At 40.4% G+C, this 18,684-nt stretch overlaps 1 protein-coding gene across 2 annotated transcripts in view; it reads left to right on the forward strand.

Moving 5' to 3' along the window:
- ZNF292 (zinc finger protein 292) overlaps window positions 1–15,641 on the forward strand; it is a 75,663-nt gene extending 60,022 nt beyond the window's left edge. For both annotated transcript variants that reach the window (XM_006133325.4, XM_006133326.4), the window contains one exon: window positions 7,508–15,641. In XM_006133325.4, coding sequence (XP_006133387.2) covers window positions 7,508–14,713 — 7,206 coding nt within the window. In that variant the 3' untranslated portion in view covers window positions 14,714–15,641. The remainder of the gene's footprint in view (window positions 1–7,507) is intronic.
- The last annotated feature ends 3,043 nt before the right edge of the window (window positions 15,642–18,684 follow it).

Here is an 18,684-nt window from a genome sequence, read left to right on the forward strand (position 1 = left end):
CGCAATTGAAGCTGTCTCAATGTTTAAACGGGCTGTAAAAGGCAAAAAACAAAAGTTTGTTATTGCTTTATGATTCACCATTAAGGGTATAATTTTGCTTTGAGGGCTTAAGTTATGTCTTGACTTTGAAGTATTTGCTTTTTATGGATTTAGAATGGATTTGGTGTTCTAAGCTCAATCCATGCATCTCAGTTAATCATATATGTAAGGTCACCCATTGTCTCCTCTACATCTTTCTTCTATTAGTTAATGTTAATCACTTTGTCTTGTCCTTCTTGGGTTTTTTTCTACAGGCAGTAGATCCATAGCTTATTGTTTTAAGAGGAAAAACAAGTTTTTTTCTGTAAGTGGAGTTCAGAGTGGTATATCCCATAAGACTATATTCACTTGTCCCCCTACTTCTTCCTTCATTCAACACTGATTTACTTTTTGTATTTGATTTGGATAGAAACAACTGCTTGCATGAGAAGTTGTGGTCCAGACCTTGAGCCTTGTGTATTATATGCTTAATGCATTTCCTAAAAATAGGAAGTCATTACTGAATGAGTTATGGATCATTCCACGTGATGGTAGAAATGTAAGGTATAGGAAATGAACTTCATAAATACTATAGCCTTTCTTCTCATTTACACTAAAGTCAGGGGTGGCCCGTGGCTGTAGGCCAACTCGGCCATTGCCTAGGGCGCTGTCTTCAATGGCACCCGATGATGACATCACCCCATTGACGGCCGTGCAGGCGGGGACGCCGATTGTGCGTTCCACATGGGGCGCCAGCTGCCGCAGTCCAACTCGGACCGCTCCTGACTAAAGTTTCTTTACAACTCTTTGGCAGTTTAGAGGGCTCTTAAAGTGACTATAAAAGTAACAGAACTATAGGAATGTAGAGCTGGAAAAGACTTTGTGAAATCATCCAGTTCCACCCCCCTGTGCTGAGAAAGGAAAAAGTATACCTAAACCATTTCTGACAGGTGTTTGTCCAGCCTAGTCTTAAAAACCTCTAGTGGTGGGAATTCCTAGTGCCTATTGAAATCCTATTCCAGACTTTAGCTACCCTGATGGTCTTCTTATACCTAACCTAAATGTCCCTTGCTGCAGATTAAGCTCATTACTTTTGTCCTGGCTTCAGTGGATATGGAGAACAGTTGATCACTGTCCTCTTTATAGCAGCTCTTATATTTGAAATTTATTATCAGGTCTTCCTTGAATCTTCCTTTCTCAAGACTAAACATGCCCACATTTTTTTAACATTTCCTCGTAAGTCAAGTTTTCTAAACCTTTTGTCATTTCGTTGCTCTCCTCTGGACTCCCTCCAATTTGTCCACATCTTTCCTAAAATTTAGTGCCCAGAATTGGATACAGTACTCCTGCTGAGGCCTCACCAGTGCAAACTAGAGCATAATGGTTACTTTTTGTCTTTCATTGAACACTCCTGTTAAGGTACCTTAGAATATTAGCCTTTTTTGCAGCTGCATCATATTGTTGACTCATAGTAGATCACAAATTGAGTATAACCTCCAAATCATTTTCAGCAATATAACTACCTACTCTGTTGTTCCCCATTTTGTAGTTGTGCACTGGATTTTTTTTCTTCCTAAATGAAGTACTTTGCGCTGTCTTTATTGAAAGTGACAGCTGTCACACCCTGACAGTGAACCATTGATGCTACTCTTTGAATATGGCCTTTCAACCAGATGCACACGAACCTTACACTAATTTCCTTACTAAAATAGAGATGTATCACTCTACTGCTTCCTCCCTATTGACCAAGCCAGTAACCTGTCGAGGAATGAAAATAGGTTGGTTTGGCACGATTTATTCTTGACTAGCTCCTCTTTGTGACCCTATTATCCTCTAGATTATTGCAGATTGATTAATAATTTGTGCTGGTATAAATCCAGGTTTTGATTTTAGACTCACTGGTTTATAATTTCCCAGGTCCTCTTTGTTACCTTTTTTGAAGATAGTTACTATGTCCTTCTCTAGTCCTCTGGGATATCACCCATGTTCCATAAATTCTCAGAGGTAATTGCTGATGGTTCGTATTGCTTCAGCTAATTGTTCTGATGGTTCCTTATTTCAGCTAGAAATAATTTCATCAGATCCTGATTACTTGAATACATCTAATATACTTCAGTATTCTGCAACTTGTTTTTTCAGTCTTTTGGCTTGCATTCCTTTCCCTTGTTGTTAGTATTAATTATGTTGAGACTTTTAGTCAACATTAACCTGTTTAATAAAGACTGACAAAAATAGGCATTAAGCATGTTACACTTCTTGATGTCATTGGTTGTTAGCTGTCCCTTCTTGTGAAGTGGAAGACCAACACTTTCCTTCATCTTTCTTTTCCTCCTAATATATTTAAAGAATCTTCTCTTTCACTCTTTGTCCCTTGCTAGGTGTAAATAGTTTTGGGTTTTCACCTTTCTGATTTTTGTCCTTCCATGTCCTTTTCTTTGGTACTTCTCCTAAGCAATTTGGCCATGTTTCCACACTTTGCAGGCTTTTTGATTTAGCAGTCACTAAAGAGACCCTGATGAAGCTATATTGGCCTCCTTACCATTTTTCCTTTGCATCAAGATAGTTTGCAGTTGTGCCTTTAATATTGTAACATTTTAGTATTAATAACAGGGATAATTTAGAACAGTGTTTTCCAAATAGTGCTCTGTGGAACCCCGGGGTTCCGTGAAGTGAAAATAAGGGTTCTGCAAGAACCCGATCACTCCTTCCTCCCCCATCCCCTGAGCCGGTCTTAGGGAGCCAAGTGGTTGCCCGGGGCCTCCATTTTCAGGGGGTCCTGCGGTCTTAGGGGTGGGGCGGTGTGTTTTGTTTTTTGCTTGACAGTTTTCTCCACACAGACACCCTTCCCCCCCCTCCCCCCCCGATTGACTACTTCCCTCCTACTTTTTTTTATAAGGGTTCTGTGGCCAAATAAAATTGGGAAACTGTGATCTAGACAGTGCTTGGTCCTGACATGAGGGCCAGGGACTGGACTCGATGACCCTTCGAGGTTCCTTCCAATTCTAGTGTTCTGTGATTCTATGATTGTCTCTTTGGGAAACATCCAGCTCTCCTGAACTTCTTTTTCCATTAGATTTTCTTCAATGGGACCTTATGTACCACTTCTGGGTTTGTTAAAGTCTCCTCTTTTTTCCCCCCATTATTCTTCTTCTTCTTCTTCTTCTGCTCTCACTGCTTCCTCTTTGTAGAACTTTGGTTACTTTCACCCAAATTGCCTTCCCCCTTCATAACAAATTTCTCCCTTTTGGTCAAACTCAAGTATAAAATGGCCATTCTCAGTTATATCCTACACTTTGTGAAACAAAAAAGTTGCCCCTAATACAGTGCAATAACTTATTGCAGATGTGTTTCCTGTATTACTTTTCCAATAGTTATATGGATTGTTAAAATTCCTCATTACTATCAGTGTTCCCTCTGACATTTTCTATCCTTGGGTGCGTTGAATTTTCTTTTGGGCAGGTTGAAATTTCTTATGTGCAATACCAATATTGAGGTAACTTGTGGACAGGTACCACTAATACAAACTATATAAAAATATATAAAAATTCTAAACAGTCCATAGGTGTGGAAGAAAGTATATTAAAACAAGGGATAGTTAAAAAGAACAATACTTATGATATTTAATATGAAATTAAATAAAAAGAAAATTAATGCTACCCTTGGAGTATATGTATGATCCTTTTTAACAACTCAAGCTAGTAAATACACAAAAATGCATATTATCCACACATAGCTCAGCTTTAAGATGCTAAACACATCTATGAATCAACTTGAAACGTAATCATGCAAATGTCCTGGCACACGCCCTTCCCCATGCAGCCTGCTTCCCTCCTCCACCAACCCAGACAGACAGAGAGGATTGCAACTAGTGAGTCTGGAGGACACCCCAAACAAACTCTCCTCTCCCTACCCCCACCTCACTGCACAGATGCCAGCACCACATACCCCTTTTCCCCCACCCACCCCTGTACAGTCTGCTCCCTGCAACCCAGCTGGCAACTGGGATAAAACCATGCTTCTCAGACTTGCAGGCACCAACAGCCTACAGGAAATGCAGCTCTCCACTCCTCCCCCACCTCACCCCAGGACACACAGCACAAACAAACTCCCCTCACCTCCACCTCACCCCAGTGTCAGCACCCACCCACCCTTTCCCCCACCTACCCAATGCAGTCAGCTTCTCCCTCACTCCCCCTTCCCAGTCCAAGAGGCTTGAGAAGAGTGCTGAGTTTCTGCCTCTACCTCTTCTCCTGGCGCAGACCGGACTTTCCAAACTCCCCTCCCCTTCAACTCCTCCCAGCCAGTTACTCCCTCCTCCTCTCCCCAAATGCCCCTACTCTGCAATTCTCCCCCCAGCCACTTATCCCTCCTTCCCTCCTCCTTATCTACCCTCCCTACCTACTCTCTGAGCTCCTCCATCTCAGTCAGGCAGTTCCGTTTGAGGGTGCTCAAATATCCCCTCCCCCAGCCGGTCCGCTGAGTTCCCTGCCTGTGCTGCGGGAGCTCCAATAAATAGCTGCGTGGACACGTAACCGCACAGTTTACAGGGAACTTAGATTACTACCCAGTCTTGTGCTTTAGATAATTCTGGTGTTTGATTTAGAAATGTCTTGTCCACCTCCTCTTCCTGATTTGATAGTTTATAGTGTGCCCCTACCAAGATGTCAGCCTTTATTTTTACCCAATTACATTCAGCTGGTCTGCCTGCTTCATCTCCCAACCATTGTATACATACTTGGTCAGTGTTCCCTGTAAGGTGCGCATCTGCTCAGACATGCACCAAGAATTTTGGTCCTGCCCACCACCTCAGTAGAGCTGTGTAGCCACAGCCGCAGCTGCTCACAGGGGCAGGGCCATGTGGTAAGTAGCTGCCTCAGGAGCAGTGGGGCAGCTGCCAGAGCTGGAGCCTGAGCTGTGGTACTAAAAGTAGCACCGTGGCCCCAGCTCCAGTCCTGGCATACGGGGCACATGAAGACTCACCCCTAGGGAGTGGGCTGCTTCCCGCTGTCCGAGATGCAGAGTGCACCCTGGCAGCTGCGACCTGTCTGCAGAGGTTTAACTAAGGTTAGAGGAGAGCACTGTGCCTTCCCCTCACCCAGAGTTCTTGGTGCCTGCAGCCCGCACGTGGCAACAGCGGCTTTTGGTTGCCAGTATGAGCTGCTCAGTACACACCTCTTCCCCAGGGGGTCTCCATTGTGTGGGACGCTCAGCTCTGTGCCCTGAGAGGGATTGGCTGCTCTGCGCTGGTATCTGGGGCCGTTCCCTGCCTGTGCTCAGGGAGGGAGCATTTTTCCAGAGGGATTTCCTTTCATTACTTCAGGTTAGGGTATACATTGTTATTTATGTCTTGCTGAGGGGCTCACTGAATTCTGGCTGCCAGCCCTAGGATATCTGCAGGATTACTGGTTGGCCAGGTTGGAAGGTAGGTCTTGTTTCTGCCTCTGTACACTTCAGTTATGTAGTTGCTAGATAGGAAATTCTCTGGTGGATGCTTATTTATAATATGCAGAATAAAACAATATGGTAACAGCACTGGCTCCGGCACGAGGGATGCAGGTGTCAGGAAGGTAGAAGGGGGGAGGTAAGAGACAGGAGGGGGTGAGGAGAGGAAGGGGCCAAGGCAGGAGAAAAAAGGGGAAGGCACAAGGGGCAGGATGGAGGAGAGACAAATGTCAGGGGGCCAAGAGGAGACAGTGAGGGGAAAGGGCAGATTGATCAGAGGGGGAGGGAATTGTCAGGTGTCAGTGGGGGTGGGAAAAGAGAGGGGACAGGGTGATGCTGGAAGAGAGGAGGGGCAATGAGGGCAAGAGGAAGGAGGAGGAGAGGGGAGGAGTGGGTGCTAGGAGAAGAGGGGCTGAAAGGAGGGGTGGGCATGATGAAAGTATGGGATGGAACAAGTCGTGTGTGAGGGCTCAGAGGAGGATGAAGAGAACTGCAGCTAAGGGGGGGGACCAAAGAGGAAGAGGGCAAGGGGGGCAGGTGTTGAGACTGCAGGGGCAGTGAGGGAAGGGGGAGGCACCAGGAGAGTGCAGAGGGTAAGGGAAGATGTAGGGGTAGGTGGGGGAGGGTTGTGGTTGAAGTGGAAGGGCAGACATAGGGAGGGGCATGGAGGGGAGAGATGAGGACCAGTGGACAGAAGAGAGTGGCAGGGCAGGAGGTGTTAGGAGAGAGGATGGGGATGGACAACTACAGATGATCAGTGGGGCTAGAGGAGGGGGTGGGCACAGTGGGGGAGGGAAGAGTGGGTGCAGGGGTCAGAGAGGATAGGGAGGGGGCAGGTCCCAGGAGGGCTGAGGGGAGTGAGAAGGACAAGAACCAGGACAGCAGAGGAGGGTGAGGGGTGGGGGGCAGCAGGCACCAGGGGAGTAGATGAGATGAGAGGAGGGTAGGAGACATGGCAGCAGAACAAAAAGGGAGAAACTTATAAGATATTTTTAATAACTTGGGTGCCACAGTGGCAACCATCTGGACAAGCGCACACCTCAATATTGATGCACAAGACAAAATTCACTCAGCTCATGGATGGAAAATTTTAGAGGGAACACTGTTCTTGGTGTATAATGCAACACCTCCCTTTTTACCCAGCCTGTCCTTGAATAAGCTATATCCCTCTATACCAGTATTCTAGCCATGAAACTTATCCCACCAGGTCACTGCCAGAGTAGTATAATGTGGCCTTCGTATAAATTAAAATCTGAGTCCACCTCTAGAAAAAATTACCCACAAATTACTGTTTACACACTTAGGTGAAACACTTTAGTAATATATTACAAGGTTTATTCTGATTACTAATCTAATCAGAATACAACCTTATCTTCTCAATTTAAGATCAGTGTGACTTTATAACTACTGTTCCATAAAACTGGTTTTATATCTTAAAGAAAAGACAACTATTTTGGTGCTGTGCGTACTGCTGCAATTAGCATAACTAGGAAAGCTAGAAGATTTATTGGTCATCACACTTATCTTCTGTGACCAGAATTCAAGTTCTAAGTTAAAGATCCCTAGTTAAATGAATCTGATATCAATGGAGTCCCTCTCAAAGCCATAGTGTAATTTGGCATAGTTGGTAGGCTTTATTTGTAAAAAGCCCAGTTCTTCATTACAAAGACTGAACTACTGTACTGTACTAATGAACAAACTCCTAAAATAAGGGATCCTAACAGGGCAGGAAAGGAGAGATTTCTGCATTTCTTATTTACATGTGAATTTTAAAAAGAATGGTGGTTCAGGTTCCTTTGCCAGCCTGGAGATCAAGTAGCCCAACCAAGGCATAATACTCTGAGCTTTTTTTCACTGTGTTGCACAGTTCTACAGTTTGAACTACTAAACTGTCATTTTTTAAAAACTTTATATTATTCACATTTTGTGATTTGCCTTTTCAATTTCTTGAAATTCTGGATTGACCAATGAAAATGATCTCGCATTAACAAATGGAAAAAAGACCCTTGTAGAAATGACTTTTTAAAATTTGTATCTATCTTTGCAGATTGAAGCTGCTGGACTTGCAACCTGCATTGAACTGTGTGTGAAAGCACTGCGTTTGGAATCCAGTGAAAATACAGATGTCAAGATATCCATTTGCAAAACTATCTCCTGTTTGTTGCCAGATGATTTGGAGGTTAAACGTGCTTGTCAATTAAGTGAATTTCTTCTTGAACCCACTGTGGATGCATACTATGCTGTTGAAATGCTCTATAATCAGCCTGACCAGAAATATGATGAAGAGAATCTTCCAATACCAAATTCATTACGCTGTGAGCTGTTGCTTGTATTGAAAACTCAGTGGCCTTTTGATCCAGAATTCTGGGACTGGAAAACTCTAAAACGTCAGTGTCTTGCATTGATGGGAGAGGAGGCATCCATTGTATCTTCAATAGACGAGTTGAATGACAGTGAAGTATATGAGAAGGTCGAAGACTGCCAAGAGGAGACTAAAGAAACTTCTCTGAATGGTCTTGCTGGATGTTTTGATGAAGCTACAAGCCTGCTTAAAGGCATAAGAGATGAAAAGCAGAAAAAGAGAGAAATTAAAAAACTGAGAGAGAGGGGATTCATATCAGCAAGGTTTAGGAACTGGCAAGCCTACATGCAGTATTGTGTGTTATGTGACAAAGAATTCCTTGGTCATAGAATAGTTAGGCATGCACAGAAACACTATAAAGATGGAATTTACAGTTGCCCTATATGTGCTCACAATTTTAATTCTAAAGAAACCTTTGTTCCTCATGTAACTCTACATGTTAAGAAGTCTAGCAAAGAGAGACTGGCTGCTATGAAACCACTTAGAAGATTGGGAAGACCTCCTAAAATAGCAACCACCGGTGAGAATCAGAAGGCTAATGCCATATCCAAGCAGGAACAACGACCCATTAAAAAGAATAGTCTTTATTCAGCAGATTTCATAGTGTTCAATGATAATGATGGTTCAGATGATGAAAATGATGACAAAGATAAACCTTATGTACCAGAAATAATACCAGTTCAAAAACCATTGCCTGTTAATGAATTCACATGTCCAGTAACATTTTGCAAAAAAGGTTTTAAATACTTTAAAAATTTGATTGCACATGCAAAGGGGCATAAAGATAATGAAGAAGCTAAACGATTTCTTGAAATGCAAAGCAAAAAAGTTATTTGCCAGTACTGTAGACGACATTTTGTAAGTGTTACTCACCTCAATGATCACTTACAAATGCACTGTGGCAGCAAGCCCTACATCTGTATACAGATGAAATGTAAGGCAGGTTTTAACAGTTACGCTGAGCTCTTAACTCACAGAAAAGAACATCAAGTCTTTAGAGCAAAATGTATGTTTCCTAAATGTGGCAGAGTGTTTTCAGAAGCATATTTGCTGTATGATCATGAAGCACAACACTATAATACCTATACCTGCAAATTCACAGGCTGTGGAAAAGTTTACCGTTCTCAGAATGAACTGGAAAAACATGCTGAAGATCATAATAAGCAGCCTGAAAAAGTGTTAGAGATTGAAGGCCAGATTAATCGAACTGATATCATTCAATCTTCAAAAGCGAATGAAAACCCTGAAGGAATTGCTGTAAAAAAGGAATTGATCTCTTCTCTAGACAATAACACAAGTAACTTTACTGAAGCAGACAGTAATGTGTGGAATCAAATGAAATCAATTGGGACAGAGAGAGCAAATAAATCAGCCAGCATGCTGAGGCAAGCTGATTCCCTATCTTCTGATGGTTTGGAGCGCACTGTTGCTGGTCCAGTAAAGAAAGAAGCAGCAAATAGAATGAGCAACATCAGGATGCCTGTTCTTAGTCAGAAGGTCCGGGATAACTTTGTTCGAAGAGGAAAGTTAGCTTCTGCAGGCAGTAAAATAGATATCAGTAAATCTGAAGTCCGGCAGTTGTGTCCGACAGTTGAAGATTCTTGCAATGATTCTTGTCTTCCAGTTTTACAGGAAAGAAAGGAGGATGACTCTTTCAGTCAGTCCCAGAATATTCAAAACATTTCTGTAAATTCAGACACACAAAAACCAGAAGGTCTTGCATCAAAAAGCCTTGAAAGACAAGTAAATAATGCGATGCCTTTCAACATGCAGAATCAGATAGGCTATCGAAACAACTTACCCATTTCCAAACTCGAACTTGAAGACAGTATTAAGAGTGCAGCTAATCCATTTAATTTGCCCCTGAAGACATTAGAAAGTATTATATTTCTTCCATCACAGTCCAGCCTAAGTAGTTCTTTAGTTTCAGCTGTACCGCCAGTTTCAGCTCCAGTTCAAAAATTTAACTGTCAGGTTGAGGGGTGTACTCGAACCTACAACTCCTCACAAAGTATTGGCAAACATATGAAAGCAGCACACCCTGATCAATATGCTGCTTTTAAAATGCAACGTAAGAATAAAAAACCCAGAAAACCCAGCAATTTTCAAAATATGCCTAGTGATGGAAAGATTGTGTATTTTTTGCCATCGCAAGTGGACAACCCAAGTAATGCTGCTTTTACATCACAAAACAAAACCAGTGTAAATACTGCTTCCTCAAGTCATTTGCAACATCTCTCAAATACGCTTTTTCCAAGTCACTTGGACACTTTGTCTAATCCAATTATACCTACAGTGGAAAGTGTCATAAATCCAGTCTGTATTAAAAGTGAACCTGAGAGTGTTTTATGTTCCCAAATGGAAAATCTGTCTAATACAACTTTACCTTCACAATTAGAAGATCTGGCAAAAACAGTTATGCCTTTGAATATTGACAGTGGTTCAGATCCCTTTCTTCCGTTACCTGCTGAAAGCAATTCCATTTCTCTCTTCCCTTCACCAACAGACCATGTCCCAAATTCAGTCTTCTCGCAGCTGGAAAACAGTACCAATCATTTTTCATCTCAACTAGAAGGAAGCACGAGTTCTGTTTTTCCAAAGGAGGAAAGTATTGATGAACCAATATTTTCTTCTCAAGCAAACAGTGAAAATAACTTCAGTGAAACCTCTTCGCAAGTTTCAGCTTCAGAAAAGGTAAAAAAAGATCGTGGACGGGGTCCAAATGGAAAGGAAAGGAAGCCAAAACATAATAAGCGAGCAAAATGGCCAGCAATTATTAGAGATGGCAAATTTATCTGTAGTAGATGTTTCAGAGTTTTTACTAATCCTAGATCACTTGGTGGTCACTTGTCTAAACGATCTGTTTGTAAGCCCATTGAGGGATCAGAAATTTCTCCAGAAGCCCTGCAGACAAATGGACAATCTTCTCTACTTGCCAGTATGATTCTGTCCTCAAATGTCGGAAACTTGCAGCACCCCCAGGAGTCTACATTCAATCCAGAAGCATGTTTTAAAGATCCATCATTCTTACAGTTGCTTGCAGCTGAAAATCGCTCAGCTGCTTTTTTGCAGACCATGTTTCCACGGGCCAGTGTGACGAACTTTAATACCAGTGGGAATGAGGAAGGAAATGAAATTATTAAACAAGCCTTGGAAACTGCAGGCATTCCGAGTACATTTGATAGCACAGAAATGCTTCCACATATAGTTACAACTGGCTGTGCCACTGGTACAACTCAAATGAATGCAGCAGTTCTCTCCAATCCAACTGTATCCCCTCTCTTGCAAACAGTCTGCAATCCAAGTACCCTACTAACAAACCAAAACCGGGCCGTAAACAACAAAATGCCTTCAACGGATGAAAGCAACAATTTACCTGTTTTTGCAACAGATGATTTAATGCTAAAAACTATCGAAAATGGCTTGTTTTCTGGCTCATTTTCTAATTCTGTTGCAGCAAAACAGAATATTGCAAGTAATAGTTCAAGAGTTTCGGTTATAAATAGTCCCAAGAATTCAGGACCAAGTACCTTGAATAAAAAGGGGAGCAGTGCTTCAAAGAGAAAGAAAAAAGCAGCTACTCCGTTGCTTGCACCTACCACTTCACAAAACTTAGTAGTACATGATTTAACAGCAATGGGACTTCTAGCCAAAAATATTGAAGGATGTGTACAAGTACCAACAGATAATTTTCAATCAAACTTATTGGCAAACTGTGAATCTCAGGTGTTGGTGGAAAATCTTACCCAAAAACTAAACAATGTTGACAATCAATTGTTTGTGCCCAGTGTCAAAGAGAACTTCAAAACGAACCTTGATTCCCATGCAGCATTAGCTCCTTTAACAATAAAAACTGAAAATGGTGACTCTCAAATGATGGCTCTGAATTCCTGTGTGCAAGAAAATTCTGATTTGCAGATTTCAGAGGACAATGTTATTCAAAACTTTGAGAAAACCCTTGAAATAATTAAAAGTGCTATGAATTCCCAAATACTTGAGGTAAAAAGTGAAATCCAGGATGCTGTTACTGCGTCAACCCAGAATACACAAGTAAATACTACAGAACTCCCTCCAGCAAATTGTACACAAAATGTTAAGTTACCTAGTCATGCCCAGTTTGCAGTACACACTAAGGATGTCACTACTGCAAAGAATAACTCTTCTCAAGCTGAAACTTCTCAGAAGGATGATGTTCAAGTGCTGGAAATTTTAGAGGGCTTGCAAAAACTGAGATTAGAAAATGATACTTCTAGTCAGACATCTGATAGTGTGTCTCAGGGTCCTCCAGTGGATACACTAGCACCTCTGACTGCTGTTGTATCAATTGAGAATACATCCCAGGCCCAGCCATCACAGGCACAGACAAGTAATATTCAGTTTAGTGACAAAGTCCATAAGCCTTTTGTGTGCCAGGATCCAGGCTGCGATTATAGTGCTATGACAAAGGATGCATTATTTAAACACTATGGCAAGGTACATCAGTATACCGCAGAGATGATATTGGAAATCAAGAAGCATCAATTGAAATATGCTCCATTTAAATGTGTTGTGACTACCTGTCCAAAAACATTTACAAGAAATTCAAATCTCCGAGCACACTGTCAACTGGTGCATCATTTCACAACAGAAGAAATGGTAAAATTAAAAATAAAAAGACCTTACGGACGACGATCTCATAATGAAGCTATAAATATAACCACACGACCCGTTGAAATAAAAAATCTGCAGACTCTAATAATGAAAAGTAAAAATGAAACTCGGTTGGTTAAAGGAATTGAAGTGAAGAAAGAAGCTGCCATACAAGCTATGAAAGTCCCTGAAAAGCTTATACCAGAAAAAAAGCATCCTGAAAAACTGGAAAAACCTCCACAGGCGCTCACTGTTCCTCCAGAGCAATATAATGCAGCATCTTTCAGTAATATACAGATACAACCAAAAGCACGCAAAATTAGGAGGCATCGGAAGGAGAAAGAAGAAAGAAAACGAAGGAAACCTGTAACTAAATCTCTCGAGTTTCCCACTAGATATAGTCCTTATAGACCATACCGATGCGTGCATCAGGGCTGTTTTGCAGCTTTTACAATACAGCAAAACTTGATTCTTCATTATCAGGCTGTTCACAAATCAGATCTGCCTGCATTCTCTGTGGAGGTTGAAGAAGAAAGTGAGCCAAGTAAAGAAGAACATGATGAAACTGAAACCAAACAAACTGTGAAAGAATTCAGGTGTGAAGTGAGCGATTGTTCGAGAATATTTCAGGAGGTTACTAGTCTGATACAACATTATATGAAGCTTCATGAGATGACTCCTGAGGATATTGGAAACATGAAATCAGCCCTGGATGTTGGAAAATTTCCATGTGATCAGTCTCAGTGTAACTCTTCATTTACAGCGTATTTTAATTATATTCTACATCTGGAGACAGATCATGGAATTAAGATAAGACCAAACAAAGTGGAAGAAGATGGCATATATAAGTGTGATTGTGAGGGTTGTGACCGTATGTACGCAACTAGATCAAATCTCCTGAGACACATTTTTAATAAGCACAATGATAGGCATAAAGATCACTTAATAAGACCCAGACGGTTAACACCAGGTCAGGAAAATATTTCCAGCAAGGCAAACCAAGAGAAGCCAGTAAAATCTAAATATAGAGGACTGAAACACAATAGGTCAGGAAAGGAAGGAAACAGATTGTCAATAAAGACCAAGCGAAAGAAAAATGTGAACTTGGAAAGCAAGAATGCAAAAAGTGGGCAGATTCAAGAAAACAAGGCTTATTCCCTGAAACGTGGAAAACATGTGTATTCAATAAAGGCTATAAATGATGCCTTATCTGAATGTACAAGCAGATTTGTAACACAGTATCCTTGTATGATAAAAGGATGTTCCTCAGTTGTTACAAGTGAGAGTAATATAATTAGACATTATAAATGTCATAAGCTATCTAAGGCATTTACTTCACAACACAGAAATCTTCTTATTGTCTCAAAAAAGCACTCCATATCACAAGTAAAGGAAGCATCCTCTGAACAAGAGGAAGCTAATAAAAAAAAAGACGTGGAAGAGTCTGATCCATGTTTACCAGAGATCAATGATGACTTGAGTACCTCTGCATTATCACAGAATGAAATTGGGAAAGGTGAGAAAGATGAAGTGGATGAACTGACAGAACTCTTCATTACTAAACTGATTAATGAGGATTGCACATGTGCTGAAAATCCAGCAAAGACCTCTTCCAGTGTAAATAGTAACTTTCAGGAAACTGTCTCCTGTCATTCAGAAAAGCAAAAATCAAATAATTTAAAGAGAGCAAATAAAGAAAAAAACCTCTCTCAAAATAAAAAGAGAAGAGTTGAGAAATCTGAGGAAGTACTGGCAGTTGAGTTAAGTAGTGTACGTAGGGAGGAAGAGACTGCAGTTGCTGTTCAGACTGCTGAAGAGCAGCCCACAACTTTTGATTGGAGTTCATTTAAGCCTATGGGGTTTGAAGTATCATTCCTCAAGTTCCTTGAAGAATCTGCTGTGAAGCAAAAGAAAAATGCTGAGAGAGACTACCATAGCAGTGCAACCAAAAAAGGGTCTCATTCAAACTCAAAAAAATCCAATGAAAAGACTTCTTTAGCAGGTAGTAATGTCACGTGGTCGTGTTCTGAAAGTGAAACCTTTGTACAGTTTGCCAACCCATCACAACTTCAGTGTAGTGAAAATGTAAAAATAGTTTTAGACAAGACTCTTAAAGACTGCACTGAGCTTGTGTTGAAGCAGCTTCAGGAAATGAAACCTACCGTCAGTCTGAAAAAACTTGAAGGACACTGGCAGGATGATCCAGCGGTTACAGTTGCAAAAGAAATTATGGGTAGTGAGGAAGGGGAATCACATTACTGATCATTGTGTTTTAAACATGACCTGTAATACATTTTTATTTTGAATAGGAAGCCATCAAGCATGCTAGTAATTTGTGAAGCTTTTTTATTTTGTTGAAGTGATTTAACCTAGCAAAAACATGACAGTAGTCATGTAAATTTCTTATTTGTTTTTATCCCTATGGGACTTGAGGAACAGAATCATTGCTTCAGTTTTGTAAATAGTTGATCAGAACTTCAGCTTTCTATCAAATTGTCCTTTCCATTAACTAAATCTTTGTGAATTGTCTGTGATTGGTATCTTTCACCAGGTCACTTCTCGTGTATAACAGTACTCTTTGTTTGTAGATACATTTTTGTATATATTTATTATTGTAAATCATTTGCTGCCACCAGCAGTCTGTAAGTCTAAACTATTAAATGACACATTTATATTCGGAATTTTAATTTGTAACTAAGCGATCAAGTTTTTAAAACTGTGCTTTAATCGTTTTAAATTAAGAACTTTTTGAACTAAACCTAAATAAGTCTGCCATATCCAGTTTATTTTGCATAAAGCATTTATTTACAGGAAAGGAGCTGGATAAGATCACATTTCATATGTTCAACACATACTGACAGTTCTCATTTTTTGTAAATTTTAACATCCAGTATCTTTGGATGGTATTCGTATATAGCTAAATCATAAATTTAAATAGTTTTCCTATAGCTACATTTTTCATTGCTTTTAATTGGATACAAAGCTATTATGATTCCATAATACAATGGAAATGTGAATAAAAATAGTTTGCTACATTGGAGATTTTAAACAACATTTGGTATTAAAGAACCTGTTGTGAATGTGATAGAAAATTAGTAGTGTGGAGCAGTGTATATATTTGAGGTGGTGATTTGTGAAGTAGCCCAGTATTGCCTTAAATAAAATCACATTTCATTTCTTGTTTTATACATGTGATCTTATGAAGGTTATTTTTATTTCTGTAACTTTAGAGTCGTGTATAGCTTAATATTTTATTTTTGTTTATTTAAAAAATGCTACTTCGGAAACAGTGAGGTTGGGGTTGTTGTTTGAGGATAACTATAAAATATGAGTCCTCGTGCCTTGACAATTAAAACTGAATAAATGGAGCACTTCCTGAAAAGAAAGTTATAGAGATTGTGAACTCATAGGCAAAATATCTAGATTCTATATATGGTATAGGTCCTCTTTTGCACTCATCTTTTCTCTTGCTGAGTGTTTTAGCCAACAGTTTTCCCTAGTCTGTATTTCCACACTGGCATGAGACTTGAAAGCAGTTCCACTTGTCATAACTGGGATTTATGAGATCTCTTTTTATGCTGCTAACTGCGATGACAAGCATCTACCTTTGTTTAGTAGCAAAACTAGTAAATACATTAGCAGGAGCCGTCATTATGCAAGAAGATCTAAAATGTTTTAAAACCATAGATTATACTTAACTTACACTGAACAAGCCAGCTGTATTGTTTTGTATAAAAAATAATTTTCCGTGGATTCTCTGTTATTGGACACAACTTACCTTCCGTGGTATAAAATAATCTTTATCTTGATTGCTATTCACTTGATTTTTCTACAGAGCTGCCTCACTCCCATGTAATCCTCTTTGCATTACATATTATGTTTGATTGTTTAAACTTCTCACCTACAATCTTTGACAGCTGATATGAATATTGATGTAAAAGGCAATTTAATTCAGAGCAGTCTTTTTTTAGGATGCAGATAATATATAAAATGTTGGAGGAGAAAGAATAGCAATTGAACCTTGTGAAGAGTCTGTTACCATCTGGTATTAAATGAAGTACCATTTAACATAAAACAAATGCTCTTGTATGAAGTGAACCTATTAGCTAGCAATAGTAACTTTAATCTGCTTTTGAGCCACTCAACCATTGCTGCCTCCAAGTCAAGAAAGCAGCCATACTAAAAGTAAATGTGATAAAATTAAAACATAGATTCTTAGATGTTAAGGTCATAATGTGCCATTGTGATAGTCTGCCTTGACCAGTAAAACACAGTCCTTGAATTAATTTTTGTTTCAGCATCAGTATACTTGGTTGGACTAGAACATAGATTTTTTTAGAAAAAAAATTCTAGTCTTGGGGAGGTAGAAGGAAGAGACAAATTCTTACAGGGATATCAAGCACTTTCAAGTGAATGGTCCTATGGAAATCAAGGATTTGCAGATTTCACCTTTTTATATAATTCCATAGTCATTGTCTGTTCCTTGTTACATAAAAACTGAACATGTGATGTTAACATTCCCAATATATATATACTGTTTATGATTTGCATTTCAGATTCAGCAGTGAATCTGTACTGTTCACAATCACTTGTGTTTCTAATTCGTTTTTCTCATATGTTAGTACCTAGGGCCCAGATCCACAAAGGGGCTTAAGTGCTGCAGTGCTTAGCTGCACAGTGCCTACAAAATCACAGGAATAACACTGTAATCCGCTAAGTCTGAAAGGTCTACATTCCCTATAAAATGAATGGGGAAAATTAGCTTCTGTACAGTGAGATGCACAAGGCCAGCATATTAGGCTGAGATCTGCTCATTCTAGCTAATGGGAAATGCTGACAAGGATGGGGGGTGAGTCCAGCCTCATTCTTTGAGAGCTACCTTCTTGCAGGCCAGACTTTGGCACTTATCTCTCCTTAGTGATTCATGAATGGGAACCAGTTTCCTGATGTCATGCAGCTTAGGTGCCTCTGATGAGTGTAAGAATGAGTTAGGTGCCTGCATTGCTCTTCTCTCTGCACAAAATGGCTGGAGGAGAGGGCACGTACATTATATCTTTTGTCCCAGTGAATAGCGCACTCACCTGAAAACACAGAGACACGGGTTTTGTTTCCCTCTGAACCAAAGGCAAGTGAATCTAAACAGGGGTCTCCTACTTCTCCGGAGAGTGCTCTAACCATTGAGCTATCCGGTATTCTGATGGGGGGAAGCCTCTTAGTCTCTCCTATTGAAGCTGTTCCACTATGAATAGATAATGAAAGAGTGATTTGAGCAAGGAGATTGGCCCTTGTCTCCCACCTCCTGGGGGTGGAGGGGTGCCCTAACTTCTGAACTACCAAGTCATTCTCTTCCTCTGGCCCACCAATAGAACAGCCATCAGGCCAGAAAGAGAGAATGGGAATGACACTATTCCAGTGGATAGGGAAGCTCCTTGCAGAGTGGGTGACCTGGGTCCAGTCCACCCTGTTCCAAACACTTCCTTGTTTTATACACAGTAGGTAGCATCAGAGCCCCAGATTGGGCCTGGCATGAAACTTACGTGGCCAAAGCCCCATCTTCCCTATGTCTGTAAATGTCAACGCAACTTTGCCAGGAGGTAGGCATCCAGTTGCTTCAAGGGAGGCAGCAGTGTATGCGCCCAGAGATTGACACTTAGGCAGCAAGGGAAATTTTACTCTGAAAACTTAGGTGCTGAATGAGCTTAGGTACCTACACAATTTGGTGGTAGTTTTGTGGTTTGTAGTGGAGCCAAAATTGGGACTTAGGTACCTAAGTAGCTTCATGGATCTGGGCCTATGTTTTCATGCTGCTCTATAGAATGGAAATGCCATGAATATTGTGGGCCAGCATTTGTTTTACATTTGGATTCACAGGTATGTCCTAAAATAAAAAAAAATTACCATTGATATAAATGTTCAGGAAATAATACTGTTCTTAGTATAGTATTCATGTTTAATAACATGGATCCTAACACCAGTTGACAATGTCTCTGAGAAATTATTATTATTCCCTATTTTCTATCCTTCCCCACGTTCAGAAGCAAAGTCAGAACTTTGGGGTCTGTACCAATCCAAAGTGGTTCTTTCGTCCTTGCTGGATGATTTGTTAACTTGGAATTGAGTTACCTGATTAAAGAAGTCTACTGCCACCGTTTTTTATTTACAAGGGAAAATACCACATTTGAAAAGCAGGTTTTGTGTATTAAGTATTTTTGATTGAAAATAATATGAAGTAC

The sequence above is a fragment of the Pelodiscus sinensis genome, chromosome 3, assembly GCF_049634645.1.
Source record: "Pelodiscus sinensis isolate JC-2024 chromosome 3, ASM4963464v1, whole genome shotgun sequence".
In the NCBI taxonomy this organism is placed as follows: domain Eukaryota; kingdom Metazoa; phylum Chordata; order Testudines; family Trionychidae; genus Pelodiscus; species Pelodiscus sinensis.